At 47.1% G+C, this 19832-nt stretch overlaps 1 protein-coding gene across 2 annotated transcripts; it reads right to left on the reverse strand.

Annotated features, from left to right (window-relative positions):
- Positions 1-690: 690 nt before the first annotated feature.
- On the reverse strand, positions 691-15464 carry Cxcl12 (C-X-C motif chemokine ligand 12). Of its 2 annotated transcripts, none has more exons than XM_076834221.1 (4): positions 15275-15464; positions 11380-11497; positions 9112-9198; positions 691-6512 (listed from the first exon to the last, which is right to left on the reverse strand). In XM_076834221.1, the coding sequence occupies exons 1-4, from the start codon at positions 15333-15335 to the stop codon at positions 6419-6421; spliced, it is 360 nt and encodes a 119-aa protein (XP_076690336.1). In that variant the 5' UTR covers positions 15336-15464; the 3' UTR covers positions 691-6418. The 2 variants fall into 2 exon arrangements, with proteins under 2 accessions (XP_076690336.1, XP_076690337.1); XM_076834222.1 differs by having other exon boundaries at positions 691-3739; positions 15275-15463.
- Positions 15465-19832: the final 4368 nt, after the last annotated feature.

Genomic DNA, 19832 nt, shown 5'->3' on the forward strand with positions numbered 1-19832 from the left:
GACTACTGCCAGCTCAAGTGTCAGGTCTCTGGTAACACAACTTAGCACCCAGTGGCATCCACCTTATAAGTAACAGAGAGTGACATGCTTATTTTTAGGCCAAAACCAATCTGGACTAAAACATTTGGGGCTTTTGTGGTGGCCTTTCCTTTGCAATTGTAGTTGACTGCAGGCTACAGAGTATGTGATAAAAAGGGTTAAGAGCTAAACTTCAGGAGAACAAGGGTGAGGTCTACTGGATTCACACCACTGTTCCCAGGGTCCAGGACAGGGCTGGCCAGCAGCAGACAAATGAATCTGGCTTCCAGCAGGGCTCCTGTGCAGGACAGGAAATATGCCGAGTTCCAGCAACAACTGTTACCTTCTGTCAAGACTGATAAAGGCAGAGTAGAGGTTTTCTTCCCCAGAGCTGTTGGGAAAATACTTGGGACCCTGGATCAGAACCCCTACCTTGTGAAGTAGAGTACTAGTTTTGCCTTTAAGGAGAGATCCCAGCAAAACCCAGAGAAAAGGGAGTAGCTTTACTTTGCTAAGGGTCAGGAGTGGCAATTGTGACCCCAGAATTTTTGCCTGTGATTACGTGAATGGCCCTTCCCCCACTAACCACTGCAGCTAGTGGTTGAGTTTAAGGAAGAAAAACCAAGTCTGAAAAGTTTAATGTGGTAATGCTCATTTCAAATTCTTGGTGGCTACATTTGAATACAGATCTTTATTAGGAAAATTATAAGTGCAGATACATTTTTTTCATTGATATGACTTCAAAGTAGAAATTGTTGTTTCTCAGAGTTGTTACTTTAAGGAAAAAAAAAAAAAAAAGCACACACTGCATACAGGAAGCTGCCTTCTCCAGGACCATTTTCACATTATCTGGGAGATGCAATTTAAACAATATAAAATACAGTATTCATCACATTTAACACTGAACCCATCACTGCTCAAAGACTGAGAGCCTGGCGAGGTTGGTTTTGTCAGTGGTCTGCTTGAGGGACTTGGAGATTTCTAGGCAGCATTTCCAGGAATGGGGGTCCTTGAGAGTGGATTAGGAGAGCTGTGCAGAGGGAATAGGGCCCCCAAATTTTCATCCAGCTGGAAAAGGGTGCACTACGTGAGAAAGGTGATCAACTCCCAACTGGGGAGCCCTGGGTAATAATTTCAGAGAGAAAAATCACATCATGGAAGGATCAGTGGGATGCAATGAAAAGATTTAGTTCTCTGGATATCTCCCAGGGGAGACTGCAACCTTTTGCAATGCAGACCTTCTGCTCAAAGCTGAACCAACTTTCATAGGAGGTGATCTCTGATCTCTGGTGAACAGGTAGAGAGCAGAGGGCCCTCCTGCACCTCCTCGCTAGTGTCTCAGTGCCTTGGCCAGAGGGCGACAAACAACAGTGCAAACAACACATGGCATAGATTTGGATTCCAACATACAGCGCGTCTATGAGCCCCCAGCCCCACTTCCCAGTCCTGATGCAAAGGCTAGTGTGAGGGGTGAAGGATAACCCAGGAGGTTGCATGGAGCCCAAGGGAATGTCAGGGTATGGCAGCACCAGGACTAGGAGGAACAGCTGGGTGTCCCTAGTCAACAGCTCCATGATGCATTTGACTGGTATTTTGAAAGCAAACTGGGATTAGGATGGGGAGAGACTTTTCCTTTGCAAATGGACCATTTAAATGCATATTTTCTTCAGCCAGGCAGTCTCCATTAGGAGCCAATTGTTAGTAGAGAACTGTTATTTCCCTGGAGTTTCTACTCTTTTTTATTCCTCCCCCTATGCAGGAGAAACAAATGATTCCTTACTTAACTCTAGTTGAGATTTATGGTCAAGTTTGTTTCTTTGGAAGCAAGAGATTTAATGGTCCTGGTTCCTAGATTCCAGAGGGGAGGTGCTCCTGAGTTTTCCATGAAGGATATCTTGGATTACCTGGAAAATTATTGTCTCACTGAACATTCAATTATTTCTTGTATAAATCAGAAGACTTGTAGTGATGGGTTAATTGCAAAAGAGAATTTTTAAACTAGCTCTGTGTTCTTATAATTAATAAAGATCTCCTAACCCCATTTTTCCCCCAGTATAACATAACTGGCTTGAAAATCTTATGTTTAAATTGGGGGAAATTTTTTGGTAGATGGATTTACTTCTTCTATAAAAAACCAATTTAAGCTAATATTTATGGAAATGCCTGACACACATTACTAATTACAGATTATGAAATCTCAGAACACCTGCAAGTAAAATCTCTTTTTAACTTCCTTTCTCCATGCTACGTACAATGTCATGTCAACTGATAACTTTCCTTGCTTTGCTCCTCATTTTTCCATCTTCCTCATTAAAGTGTCTCACTAGAGTCTAACCAAAAAGAGAAAGGTATTAGTGAAACTGAATGAAAAACAAAACATAGAAAGACATCCAAGTACCTACATGTTAAAGCAGTTTAATGTAACTCTATAGACTGCTCTTAAAGGGAAAATTTCAAATGTCAGGAATCTTATCCTACTTTCTTAGAGGAATGCCTGGCTATACATCCTGGAAGTGCATATTGACATGTGCCAGGAGAGAAGTCCAGGGTTAAGGTAGGACGTGATGGCATTGCCAAATGGTGAAGAAGATGGTTAGACTTTAATTGGGAAGGGATTTTCATACCTAGGATTGATTATTTTATGATTTTTATTTTGAAAATAATAATAAAAATTGATATTTTTTCCCCTTGTAATTTCCAGAATAATACTGAGCTTGGCACCAGGAGGAAAAAACTCTGAAGTTTTAAGATATCAACAACTCTAGAGACATTGAGGGTTAGCAGTCCTCAGAGATCAGTGCTGCTGCAAACAGCATTCCTATGGGCTCTATCTGCTGATCCACCTAGTTTTGTGACCAGTGGGGGAACCAGATTCAGCTTGATCACAGCCCGAATCAGGAACTGTTCAAAGTGCTCAAGGGGGCAGCTCCTGACACTCAGCCTTTGCACAGGAGGAAGGGGCAGTGCATGCACCAAGATGTTGGTCATGGATGAGGACATCAGCTTTGAACAAAACATAGGATTGGACAACAGACAATATTCCAAACAAGACATAGATGTGCACAGTGTTTTCAGGGAACACCAGGTATTTGGCTTTCCTTCTTGGTGCCCAGTTTCAATGAAAGCTTTCATCTTGAGAGAGTCCTTTTTCAGGATCATGGAGACAGTCTTGGAGACACATGATGATGGATGAGAGAGAGAATGATGAGAAGGACGTGATGGGATGTGGAGGAGAGCACGGGATGAGGGGTGGGTCTCACTCTGCCCTGGCCTCACATTCCTGCCTCAGCCCAAGGAAGCCCTGCAATCCTCAGGGAGGAGGCAGAACCCCGGCTTCCATTTGGAAAGGGGGTGAGCCTCCTATCTCAGCTTAGAGAGATATAAAATGTAGGAACCCCTAATCAGAAGAGAAGGGGGGCTCCATGGGAAAGATACTATAATAAGGCAAATAACATAATGGCCTTAGCCTAAGTTCCTATTAGTCACCAATGACATTGGATAATCAAACTAAATGAAAAATAAACACCATTTACTTTTGCTACATAATCAAATGGTGAAATTAAAGCAAACTGTGCAAAAACAAGGCCCTTGGAAATGCATTCAGCCCTGCCCAGGAGCAGAGGAAGTGGCTGTTGGCCCTTCCCTAACACTGACTTCAGACCTGGGCTCCTTCTGTAAGGTTTCCTCAGGCGTCTGACCCACCTCTCACATCTTGAACCTCCTGTTAACAAGAACAGAGGAGACACCATTAAGGAGGTTTCCCCCAGTAAGTCTGGGACTCTGAGCCCTATTCCAGCAGGCGGCTGCCTGGCAGGAGCCATGGGGCCCTTACTCCTTACTTCCAAATCATGGCCAAGTGTCTTCCATCAGAGACCTGAGAGAGCAGGGGCGCTGGGAAAGACACGGCCAGGGCTGAAGCAGAGAAATCCGAGGTAAGCCAGGAAGCAGAGAAGACAGATGGTGGCAGCAAGCACAGGGTGTGGCAGATGCACAATGGCACGGGGAGGCATGGCACAACAGTACATAGTACATGACAGACAGGTTATACTGCCTGAACCTTGCAGACATCAGTGCTGTGGCCTCCCTGCCTGAGGGGGCCAAAAGAACTTACGCTGAAGTCACACATCCTTTGGAGCAAAGGCAGGTGCTCTGCGCTACTGGGCATCTCCAGGTCTCAGAGTTTCCTGAGAAGAGGCATTTCCCATGGCTTTCACCAACCACCCACATTTGTTCTTGAGAGCTCTCTGCCCATCACACCAATCCCACTGGCCTCAGGTAGCCAGGGGTGGGTGCAGGGGCAGTAGAACCTTCCAGGAGAAACCTGTGCTGGGCAGTGAACAGCGACCCACACCTCTCACCTGGCTGCCAATTCGCGCCGGCAATTCCTAGTTTCAACCCGTCACAAAATCCAGGACAGGCTTTCAGGCTCTTCCATCATGACTCTGTCTTCAGCAGACCAGGGCCTGCCCCTTGTAAGAGCTTCAGAAGCCTCTTGTAAAATACAGAGAGGCCCCCTGGAGTCACATACAGACCAACAGTGCTTGCTTGTGTTTGTTAATGTGGTGCCCATTTTTAGTCCCCACAGCCATGGCTCTCCCGTGATTGGGGTGGGATGGAGACACTGCAGAAAGCAGTCTGCCACCTCATGGCAGCCTTAGCTTGGCCCTCAGCTGCCCTAGGATGAACTAGCCAACACTTTCCAGACACAGAGCTGCTGTCTAGGACACAGGTCTGACCTTCTGGGTTGCTTTTGTAACAGTAGGAATTCCCCATCAAGGTTCCACAGATCAGAACTATAGCTGGTTCCACAGGAAGGATGGCAGTCCTGAGTAGCCCAGCCAACAGACAGATGCCTGAAAAGATGGGGAGGGCAGGAGGAGGAGGACATCCCTGAATACCGAAAGGCTAAGGCATATGTCCTCAGAACTGATGAGAGGCACATGGGCTGGGAGAGCTATCCAGATCAAAGATATGGCAGTGGGAAACACAAGGTCTTTGCTGCAGTGCTCTGACAAGACATTCACGTCCTGTGGACTGTTCTACTGGCTTTGTGCTGGAATCATAAGGCAGCACATAAAGACACAGTGTGCACAGCACCCAGGGACCCAGGAGTGACTGATCATAGGGACATTGCTGGGTTGTCCTCTCCTGAAGTCTGCTGGCTCCATGTTCCAACGACTTCTTTCTGCATCAATTTATTGAAATTATGACCGTGTGTGTGTGTGTGTGTGTGTGTGTGTGTGTGTGTGTGTTTCTGTGAAGAGAAGGGTCGAGAAATTCAAGGTGCCCTTTTTCAAAGTACTGCTGAAATTGGGGCCTTGCCCTCTCCTGTGGTCCACATATTTCCAGTTCAAATTAGAGACTTCAAAAAAAAAAAAAAAACAATCTGAGATGTAAATTGATAGGGGAGGGAGCAGGGTGGAGGAAAATTCTAGAACTTAAACCATATTTGCTATAGGCAGATATGTCCTTGTGAGTAAAGACTGAGGCAGCTATGTCTTGGAGCCCGGATGGCACACCATCCTAGAGATCTTCCTGGAAAAAGTGGGGAGGGGACAAGCTAGCCGTCCCCAAACCTGCAGGCCCTTCACAGAGTTCCAGAACATATCTTTCCTCCATGTGGGAAACCCGTTTAAAGACTTTAAAGTGAACTGCCCGAAGAGGAGGCTCCCTGAGAAGCATTTCACATCTGTTTTCCAGGAACGCAGCATTCCCTCCTGCTCACCTCACACAGTCTGCAGAAACCCACTTGTGTGAGGTAAGGCTGCTCATACAGCTCAGGGGAGGAAGGGGGACTGAAGAAGTCCCTTCCCTGGACACAGAGTGTGGAGCACCAGGCGACAGGTACTTGGGAAAAGCTCGGGCTGGGGTTGAGAGCAAGTCAGTCATCAACTGTCCTGGGAAGGTTGAAAGGGACAGCTTGGCTGTGGGGAAGACTAGGCGTAAGAAACATGCTCCTACTGGTGAGGGCACCTCTGCTGGACTACCAGGCTGCTCTGGGCACTGGCCAGGTGGCCACACACTGGTCTCAACAGGGCTGCAGACTGCAAGTGTGTGGAGCTGTGGGAGTTCCAGCTTGGAGGGCTCAGCAGCCAGGGTGATGCTGGAGACCTGGGCCAGGCTAGGAAGGTCCTGAGCACACAGGCTCCATGTCGCAGGTCCCTACCCCAGTCTCTCAACAACTAATTTCTTCATAACTTAGCAGACCAAGAAGGGCCTTAAAAAGCACATAAATACAGGAGCTGGTGTGGCCACCAGGGTGGCAAAGCGCTGCTCCCCCCCCGACAAAGTCTGAGCACCTGCCCAGCGTGCCTTGCGTCTGCCCTGGAGCAGGGTTAGAGCGAATTTACAAAGCGCGGAGAGCAGAGTGTACTGCGGTCCATCTGGAGGTGGAAGATAACTAGTTTTTCCTTTTCTGAGCAGCCTTTCTCTTCTTCTGTCGCTTCTTTTTTCCTATCTTTTCTTTTTTCCCCACTTTTTCTTCTCTGCGCCCCCTTAGATAAAATTAGTAGAACCATTAATCATGTTGAAATACACAGGAGTTTGTCTCAGTCTGCACAATATTTAACACAGGCTCATGGGTCTGTTTAATTCTGTCTTCAGTCTTAGGCCTGGAGGCCCCTGAGCAAAGTGCTATTCATAGGTAATTCATTAAAATAAATTAGACATTTTCCCCTATTCAGACAAATGTTAAATGGGCTTCTATATAATACTTTTGAAATAGTTATAGCAATAGCCAATGGGACGAGCTGAGCCTGGTTCTGACAACCCCCTGAGGCTCTCACTGGTAACAAGGAATCCACACCACAGAGGGTGTGGAAGGATGCCCAGGATCAGGCAGTTGGTCTTCTCTCTCACCCCTCCCTCTCACCAGGCTTCCTTCTTTCTCAATGCAGAGTTGAAGTCTGTTTGCTTCCTCGTAAAATAGAATACAATTAAAAAATAAAAATTTCTGCATTTCAAATCAAATAATGCTTTGGAGATTGGTGGCCTTCCAAAGAGAAAGAAGGCAGCCTGATCCCACCTTCTCCTTTCTGGATGTTGGGGAACACCCTCTGGGAATGACTGGGATTGTTCTGGAGAGCAAGGGAGAGAGCTGGTTAGCAGAATTTTATTAGAGCAACTGGCTCATGACTGTCACATTAAAATGATTCAAGCTGAATGGTATTTAATGATTTATGGGGTGAGGCCACCTGTTCTTATGAAAGCCTGATATTAACCGTGGCCTGGAGTCATGGGATTTTTACATGGGAAAATGGGGTAGCTTGATATTACTCGGGTTGAGTCTCTGGGGATTACATGAGGATGTTAGGAGAACTGAGGAAGAGGAGGAGGGAAGGGAAGAGAATTAGTGAGTCAAATATTATTTGTCAGAAAACTAGCTAGTACTCTACTTTATTAGGTTAAAAAAAAAAAAAAAAAGACACAAAAACTTGAGCTGCAGCTTTAATCTGTTCTTGAGACAAAGTCCCATGCAGTGTCACTCACACACGGACTCTGCAGAAGGGATCTACAGCACCTGACCAGCAGGCCAGCTTTTTAAAATAGTCTTCAGAAATGCTATGAGCTCATCTCTAAAAACTAATCAATTTTATTTCAGGTAAATAAATTCCCACATACAGTAGGAGGTTTATACCCATGAAAACAATGAGCATTTTATTGCTAGTGCATATAATGTCACATTTGATACAATTTTAGTACAAGTGAAAAAATACACTGTGGCTAACATTGAAATGCTACAATAACATTTATATATCATATATATTTCTTTACAAATTGCCAGTAGTTTATCATAGATAAAGGTCACCTACTGACATTCATATGGCTCCACTTCAAATATATGAATTGTTCAACTACAAATATATTCTGAAATACACTTGTTTTCTAAAGAAACATAAAAAAATGTGCACAAAAATATATATAAAAAATGCCTTGCAAAAAGTTACAAATACCACTAGGGCCATCTGTGGATCACATTTATGCACAAAAATTTCATCTTGCCCACATTTCTGATTGGAACAGGAGGACTGTTTTGTGGCAAGGTTATTCATTTATTTTTTTTTTTCACTTCTGATTTCATAAACCTCCAAGTTTGTAGAGCCGCCATAGTATATACAGGTTTCAGAGGCAATCAGAGAAACCAAATTCCTTAAATCAAGCTCTCAGATTTAAAATTGCATTTATTAACATTCTGCAAAAACTTGTCTTTTTGTGGGAAAATGGGGGCATGATTTCACATCCTCCAGGAGGGGGTTGGCTCCATTCTGGAGGAGGCTAAAGTGGGATCTCACAGAGGGCCCAAGTTCCAGGGGAGGCAAAGAGAAGAGAGCGAGGCAGGGCGGGAGTCCACCCATCACCCTCCTTCCTGCCGGTGTGGCACTGATCAGGTTACAGAAAGGAGAAGCAGAAGCAAGATGCAGCATGCTTTTGGAGGCAGGGAAAGGTCAGGAATGGCCAGGTGGTGGTCTCTACGCACAGTCCCCAGTGACAGTGGCTTCTAGGTGGAGCCCCCAAGTCCAGTCGCTGAACTTGAAAGAGAGGGTGAAGGCAGGGGATTCTGCCCAGCCCTGCTGTGTGGGAGAGCCACACAGAGGCATCTTTGGAGGGGCACCCCTGTAGGAGTGTCCTGCACTCTTCCTCAGCATCCTTGGCAGAAAGGATACTTTTTTGAGTTCCCTGTGAAGCCATCATCCAACTGTGCCCAGAGGCCCCAGGAGAGGAAAGGAAAAGCTCCAAAACAAACCAAATACAGATTTTGAAGTAATTATTGATTTAAAAAATGATAATGAGAATGATGATGATTGTAATGATCATGAGGGAACTGACTGGTTGGGATAATACAATTTCTTAGACAAACCCCAGTTATAAAAGCTCCATGGATGAATACAAGCTGCAATATCGTACCATACTCTTTAAATGCGGTGTCTATATGCTGGCAAAACTCAGGCCCAACCCCAGATCAGGACTGCCTCACAGGCTCACCCCCTCTGGGGGTTCAGGCCCACCTCCCACCAACTCTGCCCTTTATCCCTCACAGGTTTTAGCCTTCCTTAAGTGGGTCTAGTGGAAAGTCCTTTTGGCTGTTGTGCTTACTTGTTTAAAGCTTTCTCCAGGTATTCCTGAATCCACTTTAATTTCGGGTCAATGCACACTTGTCTGTTGTTGCTCTTCAGTCTTGCACTGCCAAAACAAGAGGCCACAGGGTACAGTTGAATGAAAAAAAGGCATTGCTGCACTTTGCACATGTGCTCCATCACCCAATTTAGGACTCCCTGAAGGGCTCGGGTGCTCTGCCCTGAAGCTGGAGCTGGAGCGCCTCTCAGATGTGCTGGGGAAAACACAAATGGCAGTGTGGAGGGTTCCATAGCAGAGAGAGAAGCAAAAAAAAATCTCTTTAAAGGAGAGTCCAGGGAGAATTCACAGCAGGGGACATTTGAGTTGGCCTTTGAAGGATAAGTAGGAGCTTGGCAAGTGAATAAAGCAGAAGAGGAAAACAACAGCAAATACACCAAAGGGGTCAAAGTTATATAGAAGATGTGGTGGAGAGTGGAGACAGGATGCTAAAGGACTTGAGACCAGATGTAAGGGGCAATGGAGTGGGGACTTCATGTGGAAGTTTATGGACACTTCTGAGGACACTAGAAGGTGAAAGCAGCAGATTTTTATTTTGCTGGAGTATCTTAATAGCACATGGAACAGACTTAAGAGTAGCCCTGTAGGAGGACTACAGTAATCTGGGGAGTGAGGGCAGTCCAGTGAGGGGAGAGAGACTGGGGAGAAATAGTGCAGGTTGAAAGGGAAGAGTGCAGGTGATTTGCTAGAAAATGGTTTCAGAACGATTTTTAAATTCACTGAACACTTCATGGTCTTTTTCTTTCTTTCTTTTTTTTTTTTTTTACAGTGCTGGGGATCAAACTTAGGACCTTGCACTACCCTGAGCTACACCCCTAGCCTTCACGTTCACAGAACTTTCTGCTTCTCAGCTCCACTCAAAGCTTCCATATATGAAAACTCCTGGGGAGGAGTTGGATTTCTCTCTGGACACCTCTTCATAAAGGCCTGGTAAGAGCAATTTCCAACTTCCCTGTCCTCACTGTGAGGACGACTAAGCTTCAGGACAGTGGCTCAGGGACAGCCACTGAGTCTTTAAATAGCCTACCCATGAAGTAAACACAGGTTTGCAAAGCAGGGATGTGGCTTGCTGCAAAGCACATCAGACTGCAAATCTTTGAACAGCCATTTATTAATTTAGTGTTTGCCCAGACCTGAGAATTGTATTTGGCCTCTTCAACTTCAAGAGACATTCAGAAGAAAGTGAACCTGCATATCTATGCTTCAAAGTTAGGTAAATTCACTATCTTCAAAATATCCTTCACAAGAGATATATATATATATATATATATATATTTTGTAAGCCAAGTAAGAAAAAAAAAAAAGCCATCTTTTGTGGCCCTAAAACATGTTGTAAATGACAAACACACTCAAAGCAGCAAAGGCTAGAAAAAGAAGAAAGATGAAGAAAACCAAACCTTAAATAGTTGATGTCTCATGGAAAAATCTGGGAAGTTGCAACTTTTGTTTCAACTGCTGTGTCCTTACCCCATTTTTAGCACTAGGACTTTTGAGAAAGCAAATCCTCCCTAAGGGACTCCTAGCTGTCATCTCCCTAGGTACAGACACAGAATTACATGAGGGCAGGAGAGCCAAGCAATAGATTTCTAAGCATGTGGCTTTCTTCTGCACCAAGAAAGCTCTTTGTGCCTTGCAGATGTGTGATTTTGAATTTTTCTTATTTCTCATATGAATGAAATCAAATGTTGGCAGCTGCCATCAACACCAAGGGCGGTGGAGACCAACAACAACAAAAAAATTAAACTCATAGGTTGAACTTGAAAAAAAAATAATGCAGTTAAATGAGCTGAAAAATTTGAGGCTTTACCAAATGATTAAAGATGACTTCAATTGAATTTGAGTCTTGTGATCTTTTCCTATGAGAAAAGATTAATTCAAGGTTCTGAAGCTGATGGAACAAATAGAACCATTACTAGCAACAGGATGGCTAATTTACTGGGCTTTGGCCAAACCCAAGGTAAAGTCCATAGTTTCTCCAGTACAGAGGGAGCCAGCTGTGCTGTGCCAGAAAGGAGGAAGTTTGAAGGTGAAACAAGAACAACTAGGAGCCCAGTAGGGGGCCAAGGACAGAGTAGCTTTCAAAGCTCACATCTGATGGCATTTTCAAAGTCTTCAAGGTAAAAGTAGTTGTCATTAATTACACCAAGTTAAGGCTGGATGCCCAGCATCTGTCATTCTATACTATATCAATTAGATGCAAAGTCACTGGAGGTTGTACTTAAGACTTACACAATCTGGAGAGAGCAATTCGGAGTGTTGAGGATTTTGAGATGCCTGACATTGACTCTGGCAACATGGCTTTCGAAGAATCGGCATGGACATCTGTAGCTCAGGCTCACGGGTTTTCCTAGAAGAGGCAAGAAGAACAAGGCTCCTTGTTACCTTGCCAGGCATTACTGGGGATCCAAGGGATGAAATGATAGTAGGTGAATAATCAAGGGCAATGTGATGAATTAAACATTACAGGGCATTCTGGCAAAGACCATCTCATGAGGCAGCATGGAGTTCTAGCTGGACTTAGGATCTGCTTCTATAGGACAAGGGAGCAAAATCGACTGAGAGAGCTGGACCCTAGGGGAATAAGGAGATTAAAGGAGAAGCCACCTGCTCAAGGTGTCTGTCTGAAGATAAAGGTAGGAATTACAGAAGATAATGGTTTCAGTTAAAGGCACTGAGATTCCCAGTTTTTCTTGGCGAAGCAAACTTTTCCACTTCTCCAGGGCTACAAGTAGAGAAAGACTATTTTAGGGAAGGGGCAAGGGAAAGAATGTGGCTCAAGGCTCCCTCCCCTCCCCCTCTGGCACAAGCTTTGGGTCAAGAACTGCAAAGCTCAGGGGAATGCTGCCCTCCCCCATCTGCAGTTTTCTCCTGTCACATTCACCTTAAGCCCTGAAAACCACAAAAGAATCTCAGCCCAATTCCTACCTGGGAGTCCTCAGAGTGCAGGCTCAGTGCTTACCTTCTCCCTAGTACTTCCCCGAAGGCTGGAGTCAAATGTGGCTTTTATTGCCCTTACAGGGATGCGACAGTCTCCTGGATCCTATTACAGTCTTTGTTTGCCAATTCACCAATTTGCAAAATGCCATAATTGACACTCATTAGTGTAAATTAGCAAGGGGCTCCTGCGGAACCCTTTAAAACAGGCCCTTTAAGTCTAGAATTGCAATCCCTGGGGGGGGATGGGATTTATTTATTTATTTTTCTTCTTTTCTGAAGATTTTTCCAATCCCTGCTTAATATCCCAAATTATTTGAATTTGTGGATATTTTCATCCAGGATTACATGTATGCCTGAGAATATTTAATTTGGAGATTTTAGGGTTTTGTTTGCCTGTTTAGAGTTGCCTTTGGGAAATAGCTGTGGAAGTGGGTCAAGTCTTATGCACCAGGGGCTTATTATTTATTTTTTTTTCTACAGGCTACATTCAGGGAGGGATGCTGTGGCCTGGGAACAGTAGTGTATTTTGTCACCAAGTCAGAGGAAAAGCAGACACCCTCCACCTGCCAGGACCAACCTTGAAAACCATGAAGAGAAAACCTGGCATCAAGGTAAAGAAAACCACCAACACAGGGCTGATTCCAGCAACTACACGGGTCCCTGCAGGGGAACTCAGTGGTGCCCTGTAATCAGATCACCTGGGAAAGTGACCCAGAGAATGGACCTGGCAGGCTGGGACTGAAGGTCTCTGAGTGCAGTCTCTGGCTTTCCCTCTTTCCCTGCATTTCTCTTGGGTCCTCTGAGTTGCATGGGGGTTGGAGACCTGGAGCCTGGTTGTGAGGTAAAACTTGCTCCGACCCCACAGCAACAGTGAGCTTGAAGGGAGACAGCACATAGTGCACAAACACAGCAGCAGCAGCAGCATTATGTTGACTGGGGGCTGCTTCTCTCCCAACTCCCCAAAAGTTTTCTGGCACCTCTAACCAGTGGATATCAGGCCAGAAATCAGAGCTGATTCCGTGCTCAAAACACAGGCTTTTCAGCTTCTCTCCCCTCCCCCTCTACCCCTTGGGATTATCCATTTCCTTCAAAGGCAATTCTTATTCCTACCCTCAGGACCCCTCTGTCTGTCAAGCAGGGAGTTTCAACAGGTTTTTTAAAGTGATAGAGCTCCCAGGTATTCTTAATGGGAAAACTTGATGCTGGTTCAACCTTGTGTCTTTTCCTTCAGTGTTTTTTTTTTTTTTTCACTATTACTAAATTTTCCAACTATTTTGGGTGTAAATCCATGTAAAAGCAAAAGTCCTGACCAGCTCCGATATCACCTGGATTTGGAAGCTAGTGAGATTAGCTCCCAGAGCAGTTTCCAGAGAGTATTCCACTCCAATGCAGAGACAAGAGCCCTGGTCAGCTCCTCCAAGCAGGACTGGGAATCTGACCCACCTCAGGAAGCCTAAGGTACCTGAGGACCCAGTTGCTTGACCCAGACAGCCAATAAGAGGAGGGTAGAAGTGATGCACACGATGAGAAATTGGACCTGCCTGGAACACAGGACACTGACCAGGCCACTTGTAAGTGTGAGGCACTTACTTCCTCTGTGTTTCTCTTAGGTCAGCTGCACCCAGAACTCAAGGACCTTGGTCCTTGAATTTCTGTATCCTCAAAGCACCCCTCGACCACTACTACCAAGAGAGTGAGCAGCCACCATTTACCAGAGAGGTGCACTATGATAACTCCACCCTCACCAGATCCCTCAATCATTAACGCCCAAACAGAATGAATGTCCTGTGACCCAGGGTGAGGGTCAGTAGGAAGACTTAGACTGCGGATACTTTTTTAGCAGAAAAAAAAAAAAAAAATCGAAAATTGCCTGTAGTCTGGACCCTTTTCAGCTCTCACTAGCAACTCATGTTTTTCGAGAACACTTCCCACGCAGTCAGCATTCACCAGGTTAACTCAGCCTCTCTTGCCAGTTTAAGCGGGGCTGACACCCTACTTACACCGGCAGCTACTCATTGTCCACACTTGGGTGAGAAACCAGTCTAGCCCTGGGGTCACGCTTGGGTACCACACAGACCACAGCTGCACTAAGAGCACTCAGTGTCCTTCAGCCCTTTGCAAGTAACCTCCTAGCAGGAAGGACTCTTGGCCTGATGGACATGAGTTTTGTTTTGTGCACTGAGACAACAGTTTATTTTGGTTAGCAGCAGCGGTGTCCTCTAACAGTGTACCCAGTTGAGTTCTCTCTTCAGAGTCAAAAGGTAAGGAGCTCTCCCAGTGAAACAGGACACCACCATTTCCAGGACCCAAGGCCTTGGCGATTGAACCATGGTGCAGCTCCTATTCCGAAGCAGCTGGCCGGTGACAAAGGCGCCAGTCTGCAGGTGTGTTTGGGGGGATGGGGTAAGGACGAGAGTGCATGGCCTGGACCGCCCCTAGGCCTCTCTATGGTGACCCCAGGAAGATTCATGGAGACAGTAGGTGGACGCTACCCAGGTCCGCGTCGATGCAGACCATGGAGCTGTGCAGAACGCTGCTGGCTGGTGGCGCGAGCCCGACAGCTGCTCTGGGCCGCCAGCCGGCGCTGGCAGAGAGCCCCGCGAATGTGCGGGAAAAGGACCCACTTCACTTTGAGTGGATGCAACACTGCTGCATCCCACCTTGCAGCCAGGATAAGCCCTTCGCGATACTTAACCTGGTGTGCAAAGAGCTCTCTCCTACAGTCGCTCTGATAGTCTCTCTCACACCGTGCGCAGCGGGACTCTGAACCCCTTCGCCGCTGGAAATCGACCTTGGTGCCCAAAGGCACTAGTTGGGGGAAGGCAGGCGCCTAGGACGCGTCGAGACACCGCTCCCCAAACCCGCGCACTACAGCACCAGTTCCGCACACGCCACCAGCTCGCTCTTGCCCAGTTACCCTGCCCGACCTAACTCTGCAGCCCGCAGGAGGTCCGCCGGCCGCTTTTTGCCAGGCGCAAAGCCTCGAAGCGATGCTTTGGGCTTAGGACGTGGCACTCGGAGGGAATGAGCATGCAAAGTGAGCTGCCTCGGTTCCCCTGTGCCAAGCAGCGGGAACTAGGTTCGCTCAGGGCAGCGCGGGCGCAGGCAAAGAAGCCACCGACCTTCACGGAGCGGGAATCCCAGAGTCCAGAGCATTACCCCAGCCTTGGCCGCAGAGCGTACTCACCGTCGCTGAGGCAGAGCGCAGCCAGCACTAGGGCCAGTACGGCGACGACCTTGGTGTCCATGGCGCGGGCGGGAGGGCGCTCGGGTGGCAGGGGAAACACGGGGACCAGACACGGAGCGAGTGTAGCGGCGGACGGAGAGTGAAAGTGCGGCGGCTGGAGGCGCTCGCCCGGCGCTTTAGAGGCGAAAGCCACCCGGGGCGGGGCATTGAGTTAGGCAAGGGGCGGGCCTGGAGCCGAATCCTGGCGGCGGCGGGGGTCTCTGACGCGCGTCCTTCTCCAGTGCTGCTGTTCCTCGGGTCCCCACCCTCCCGCCCCTCCTCCGCTCCCGCGGTGCTCCTGGGGCCGCAGTGTGCCCCGGCCTTTGATCATCTCTGGCCCTGCTGGGTCCTGCCTGGCGCGCCACCCCAGCAAAGAGGCTCCCAGCCGCGCATTCCCATGATGCAGAGAGAGAGAGACTGAGAGAAAGTGGGGGATCTGGGGAAAGCTGCGAGACTTTGCCTTTCTGTGGCAGGGACTGAGTGAGAAGCGATAAAAAACAAACCAGTTGGTTCTGGGAGCGAAAGCCCGCTGTGCCGCAGCAGCGTTCTAGGGCAGCCAAGAGCTACCTGTTTCTCCTAGGGCAGGTCTTCAAGCTGACCTTCCACCCAACTTCACTGCTGTGCCACCCATCAGAGCCACAAGGATTCCCAGCCAGTCCATTGCTCACCCAGCTTCAAAACGTCGCTCCTGTAAAGTTCTAACAGAGTGTTGGCCGTTCGCCCCGGGGGCTCTCAGTAAACGTGAATTTATTTAGCCCTTTGTACCTCTGTTCTCTCAGCTGTGGAAGGGGCCAATCACAGTGTCCACCCCGCAAGGTGGAACTAGGGAAATTGAATGAGAATCCCCCGCCCCACCGCCAAGTCCTCATCATCGTGTCTGACACATAGTCAATACTCAATTAATGGAAGCTGGGAACAATTTTTAAATTTTCAGTATTTCCTGCCCCTCCCTAATGAAAGCCCAAGGCGACCCAGAGGCATGGAGAGAACTCTCATCCTCCTTTGCCTTTTAGGATGGTGCTGCTGGGGTTGCCGTTCAGGTCCAGAGAACTTCACCTTCGGAGCAGTCCCCTGGCAGTGTTTAGCCCTCCAAGTAGGTCGCCGCGCCTGGATGCCCCGTGACAGCTCCAGTCAAGTGGGGAAGGGCTGTAGGCAGGCGGCCCAGGAGGCTCTGGAGTGAGCAGAGCATCCTTTGGCACCTTCCTTTGAGCCAGGTAACACTGGCCACCTCTTTTGTCCCTTTCTTCCAGCCAGTGAAGTGGGTTCGATCTCTGCGTCCTTTCGTGGGTCACTCAATGCCAACAGACCTCAGTCCCTGGGGAGTGCTAGGATCCTAGCCACCCCGCAGTGGGGGCCCCAGGTACCTGGGCCAGCGACTCCCTCTGAAGAACAAGGATCCTGTGTGTGTGTGTGTGTGTGTGTGTGTGTGTGTTGAGTGAGGGGAAGGAGTCAACAGGAGGCTGCCAGGGTTCTGGAAATTCAGCGGTAGAAATGAACGTCTTCTGCATAATGCCCTCACCCCTCGCCCACCACCACCACCACCACCACCACCACCACCACACACACACTTTGGCTCCCAGTTAAATGGGTCTGAATTCATTCATTCATTCACCTCAGCCTAGCCCACTTCAGGGCACCGAGTGGGAACCCCACTGACTTGGGTCCACGTCCTTAAAAGACTAACAGTCCAGCGAGGGAGGAAGTCCTTGGGCACTCTCTAGGCCTTCACTTGGTCCAGAAACAGGCCAGTAATCTCCAAGTCCTGGAATTCAGCCTGCGATTGACCTATTGCAGCGGCTGGACTCCGGCGCCCTCTGGTGGCGGCATCTTATGTGGATAGGCTGAGAGATAAATGAGCTTCCTCGCTCTGGGATTCTGGTAACCTGAGGCTAAGTTTAGGTAAGGCTATGATGCCTAAACAGCCCGATCAAAGACCAGGATCCGCGGTAAATCTCACGACTGATCTTAGTGTCTTGTACTGGAGCCCCAAGTCTTGGGCACCGCCGGAGCCAAGCCCAGCTTCTCCCTTAAGTCTGGCCCAAACAAATGGCAAATCCTCTTGACACCAAATCTGGTGGGTACGACCTATTATTCTCAGCCTGAAGGTGCCCTGGGAGAGACTGACTTGGGCTGAAGATGTGACCAAGGCGAACCAGGGCTTTAGGACACCCCGGATCCTGAAGATGCATCCCCAGACTTCAGGATGGAGGTTAGCATGGGACCCATCTATGCCCACTGCTCCCTCATTCATAAAAATAATACTTATTGAATACTTTCTGTGTGCTTAACATTGGCTGTTTAAAATACATCAGAAAAGGAAGCAGCTGGGCACAATAATGACACATGCCTGTAATACCAGCAACTTTGGAGGCTGAGGCAGGAAAATCGCCAGTTCAAAGCCAGCCTGAGCAAATTAGCATGATCCTAAGCAACTTAGAGAGACCCTGTCTCAAAATAAAAATAAACAAATAAATAAATATTTGGAACATGGCTCAGTGGTTGAGCACCCCTGGATTCAATACCCAGTACCTAATAAATAAATAAATATGAAGCAAAAATCCCCTCAACCTGGGACTAAGTGTGTATGTGTTTGCGGGGGGGAGGTCATGGAGAAGGGACAAATGACACTAAACATAGTAAATAGCATATAATATGCAGAAGGTCATTAAGTGTCATGGGGAATAAAGCAGAGAAAGGGAGGAGTTATTTTTAAAATATGATAGCCAATGATCTATTTTTAAGACAAAATCTACACAATTTTACAGTTGGCAAATGATTTAAATTTAAACCCTGAACACTGAGGAGGACTCAACAAACTACGGACAGGGGGGGCCATACCCAGTGACAGCCCCAGCCAAGTAGTTTTTTAACTACCTCTATGCTCAGCCACAGGGGCAACCCCCAAATTCCAAATAGTAGAGCTCACACTTGCACTTGCTACTATCTCTGCTCAAAAATGGTCAAATGATCTCTCTTCAGGAAGTCTCACCAAGGCTCAAGAAATTGATCATCTCTGTCAGATCTTCCAGCTCCTTTCCACACAACACAAGGAATGCTGGGAGCTGCTTTTCTTCAGGAGCCATCTGAGTTATGTAAAGTTCAAGGGGGTGGAGGGAGGCAGAGATCTGGCTGCTGAATTACAAGGCAGGTGCACCTCTGTGGCCAGGATCAGGACACCTCTCCACTCTCCTCTTTGTACCAGGTATGGTTCATACCTTCAGGGTTCAATGACTGTGTTTGCTGGTGGAACCTCAGTACAAGACTGAAGATTTGCACTAAATAAATATATGTTGTACTGTGTATAAATGACAAAGTGACTTCAATTGGTACTCTTTTGAGAACTATATTTTTAAAGTAATAAGAAAAAATATTACTAGTATATTAAAGCCACACATTTCAGATATGGTACAGGGTCTGTTTTCTTTTTTCAAAAAAAAAAAAATCAAGTTTCTAAGTGAGTCAGTTTTCACTAATATACCATGTAATAGTCTAGGTGGCTGGGGACATTGAAAAAATGTTGACAATGATACAAAACAACAAAAACAACAAAACCCAAAACCCTGAAGTTTGAAAGCGCTGTCTAAATGATTATTAAGCATGGTCTCACCCCAACCCTCTTTTTTAAATAAATGATTAGACCTCAGAGTAGCAAAACATAAAATCCAAAAAGGGAGGTGGCTCATTTACCTATCAGGTAAGGCTAGAGAATGCTCTCCCAGGAGTGCTCAGATCCTAGGAAAGGAATGGGAACATGTGGGATTCTGGGACACTCCTGGCCCTCCTCCCCCCAGCAGAGTGCTCCCTGAAGGCTCAGGGGAAGGCCTGAAGGGGTTCAATGAAGAAATGGCAACATTTCTGTCCCTTGCTCTGCCCCTTGTCTCATCCAGCTCTGCTCTTGCATTTTTGACACCTTGCCTTGGGGTTCAGGTGTCCTATTCACAACAGGAAGGCTTAGAAAGGAAAACAAATCCCAGAGCTTTGCTGAGGTCATGTGAGTAGTGGGTACACAAGCCGTTATGGTTGATGTTAGATTTCCTGAGTGTGAAACCACTTGACAAAGAAAGTCCTTTGGAAGATATCTAACAATTCTATTTTCATAGAACTTCAGCTTGCTGTTCTGAATTTACCACAGTAGGTTCTTACAAAGACCAAGTTAGCAGAATAAGTGCTCCTGCCCCAGTTTTGAAGTCAAGATATGCAAGGCTCAGCATGTTTTGAGGCTTTGGCCAACATGATAGGCCCAGCCAGGGGCAAAAGTATGATGGTCTGGGACCAGCATCTCTGGGTTCTGGACCATCAGCAAGCCGCAAGAGTGTGTTTAGAGACATGAGTAACTTCTGTGGTAGTCATCAGGGGACATCTTAGAGTCTTTTACCCAAGAGCCAGGGCTCATCATCTTTTGGGCTGGTCATGATTTCCTTGACTGAATCCCAAACTGCCTTAAGAAACAGTTCCAAAGAACCCCGGGGCCATCCTTGCAGGAAAGGAACCTGGAGAGACTGAGCTAGACCCCACCGGT

This window comes from Callospermophilus lateralis, chromosome 15 (assembly GCF_048772815.1).
Source record: "Callospermophilus lateralis isolate mCalLat2 chromosome 15, mCalLat2.hap1, whole genome shotgun sequence".
NCBI classification, from domain to species: domain Eukaryota; kingdom Metazoa; phylum Chordata; class Mammalia; order Rodentia; family Sciuridae; genus Callospermophilus; species Callospermophilus lateralis.

Coding starts and splice junctions, on each gene's coding strand:
- Cxcl12 (XM_076834221.1), bottom strand. CDS start 15,335: ATGGACACCAAGGTCGTCGCCGTACTGGCCCTAGTGCTGGCTGCGCTC. Junction 11,498..15,274: donor TGCGCTCTGCCTCAGCGACG/GTGAGTACGCTC, acceptor TGCCTCTTCTAG/GAAAACCCGTGAGCCTGAGC. Junction 6,513..9,111: donor CTGGAGAAAGCTTTAAACAA/GTAAGCACAACA, acceptor ATTTTATCTAAG/GGGGCGCAGAGAAGAAAAAG.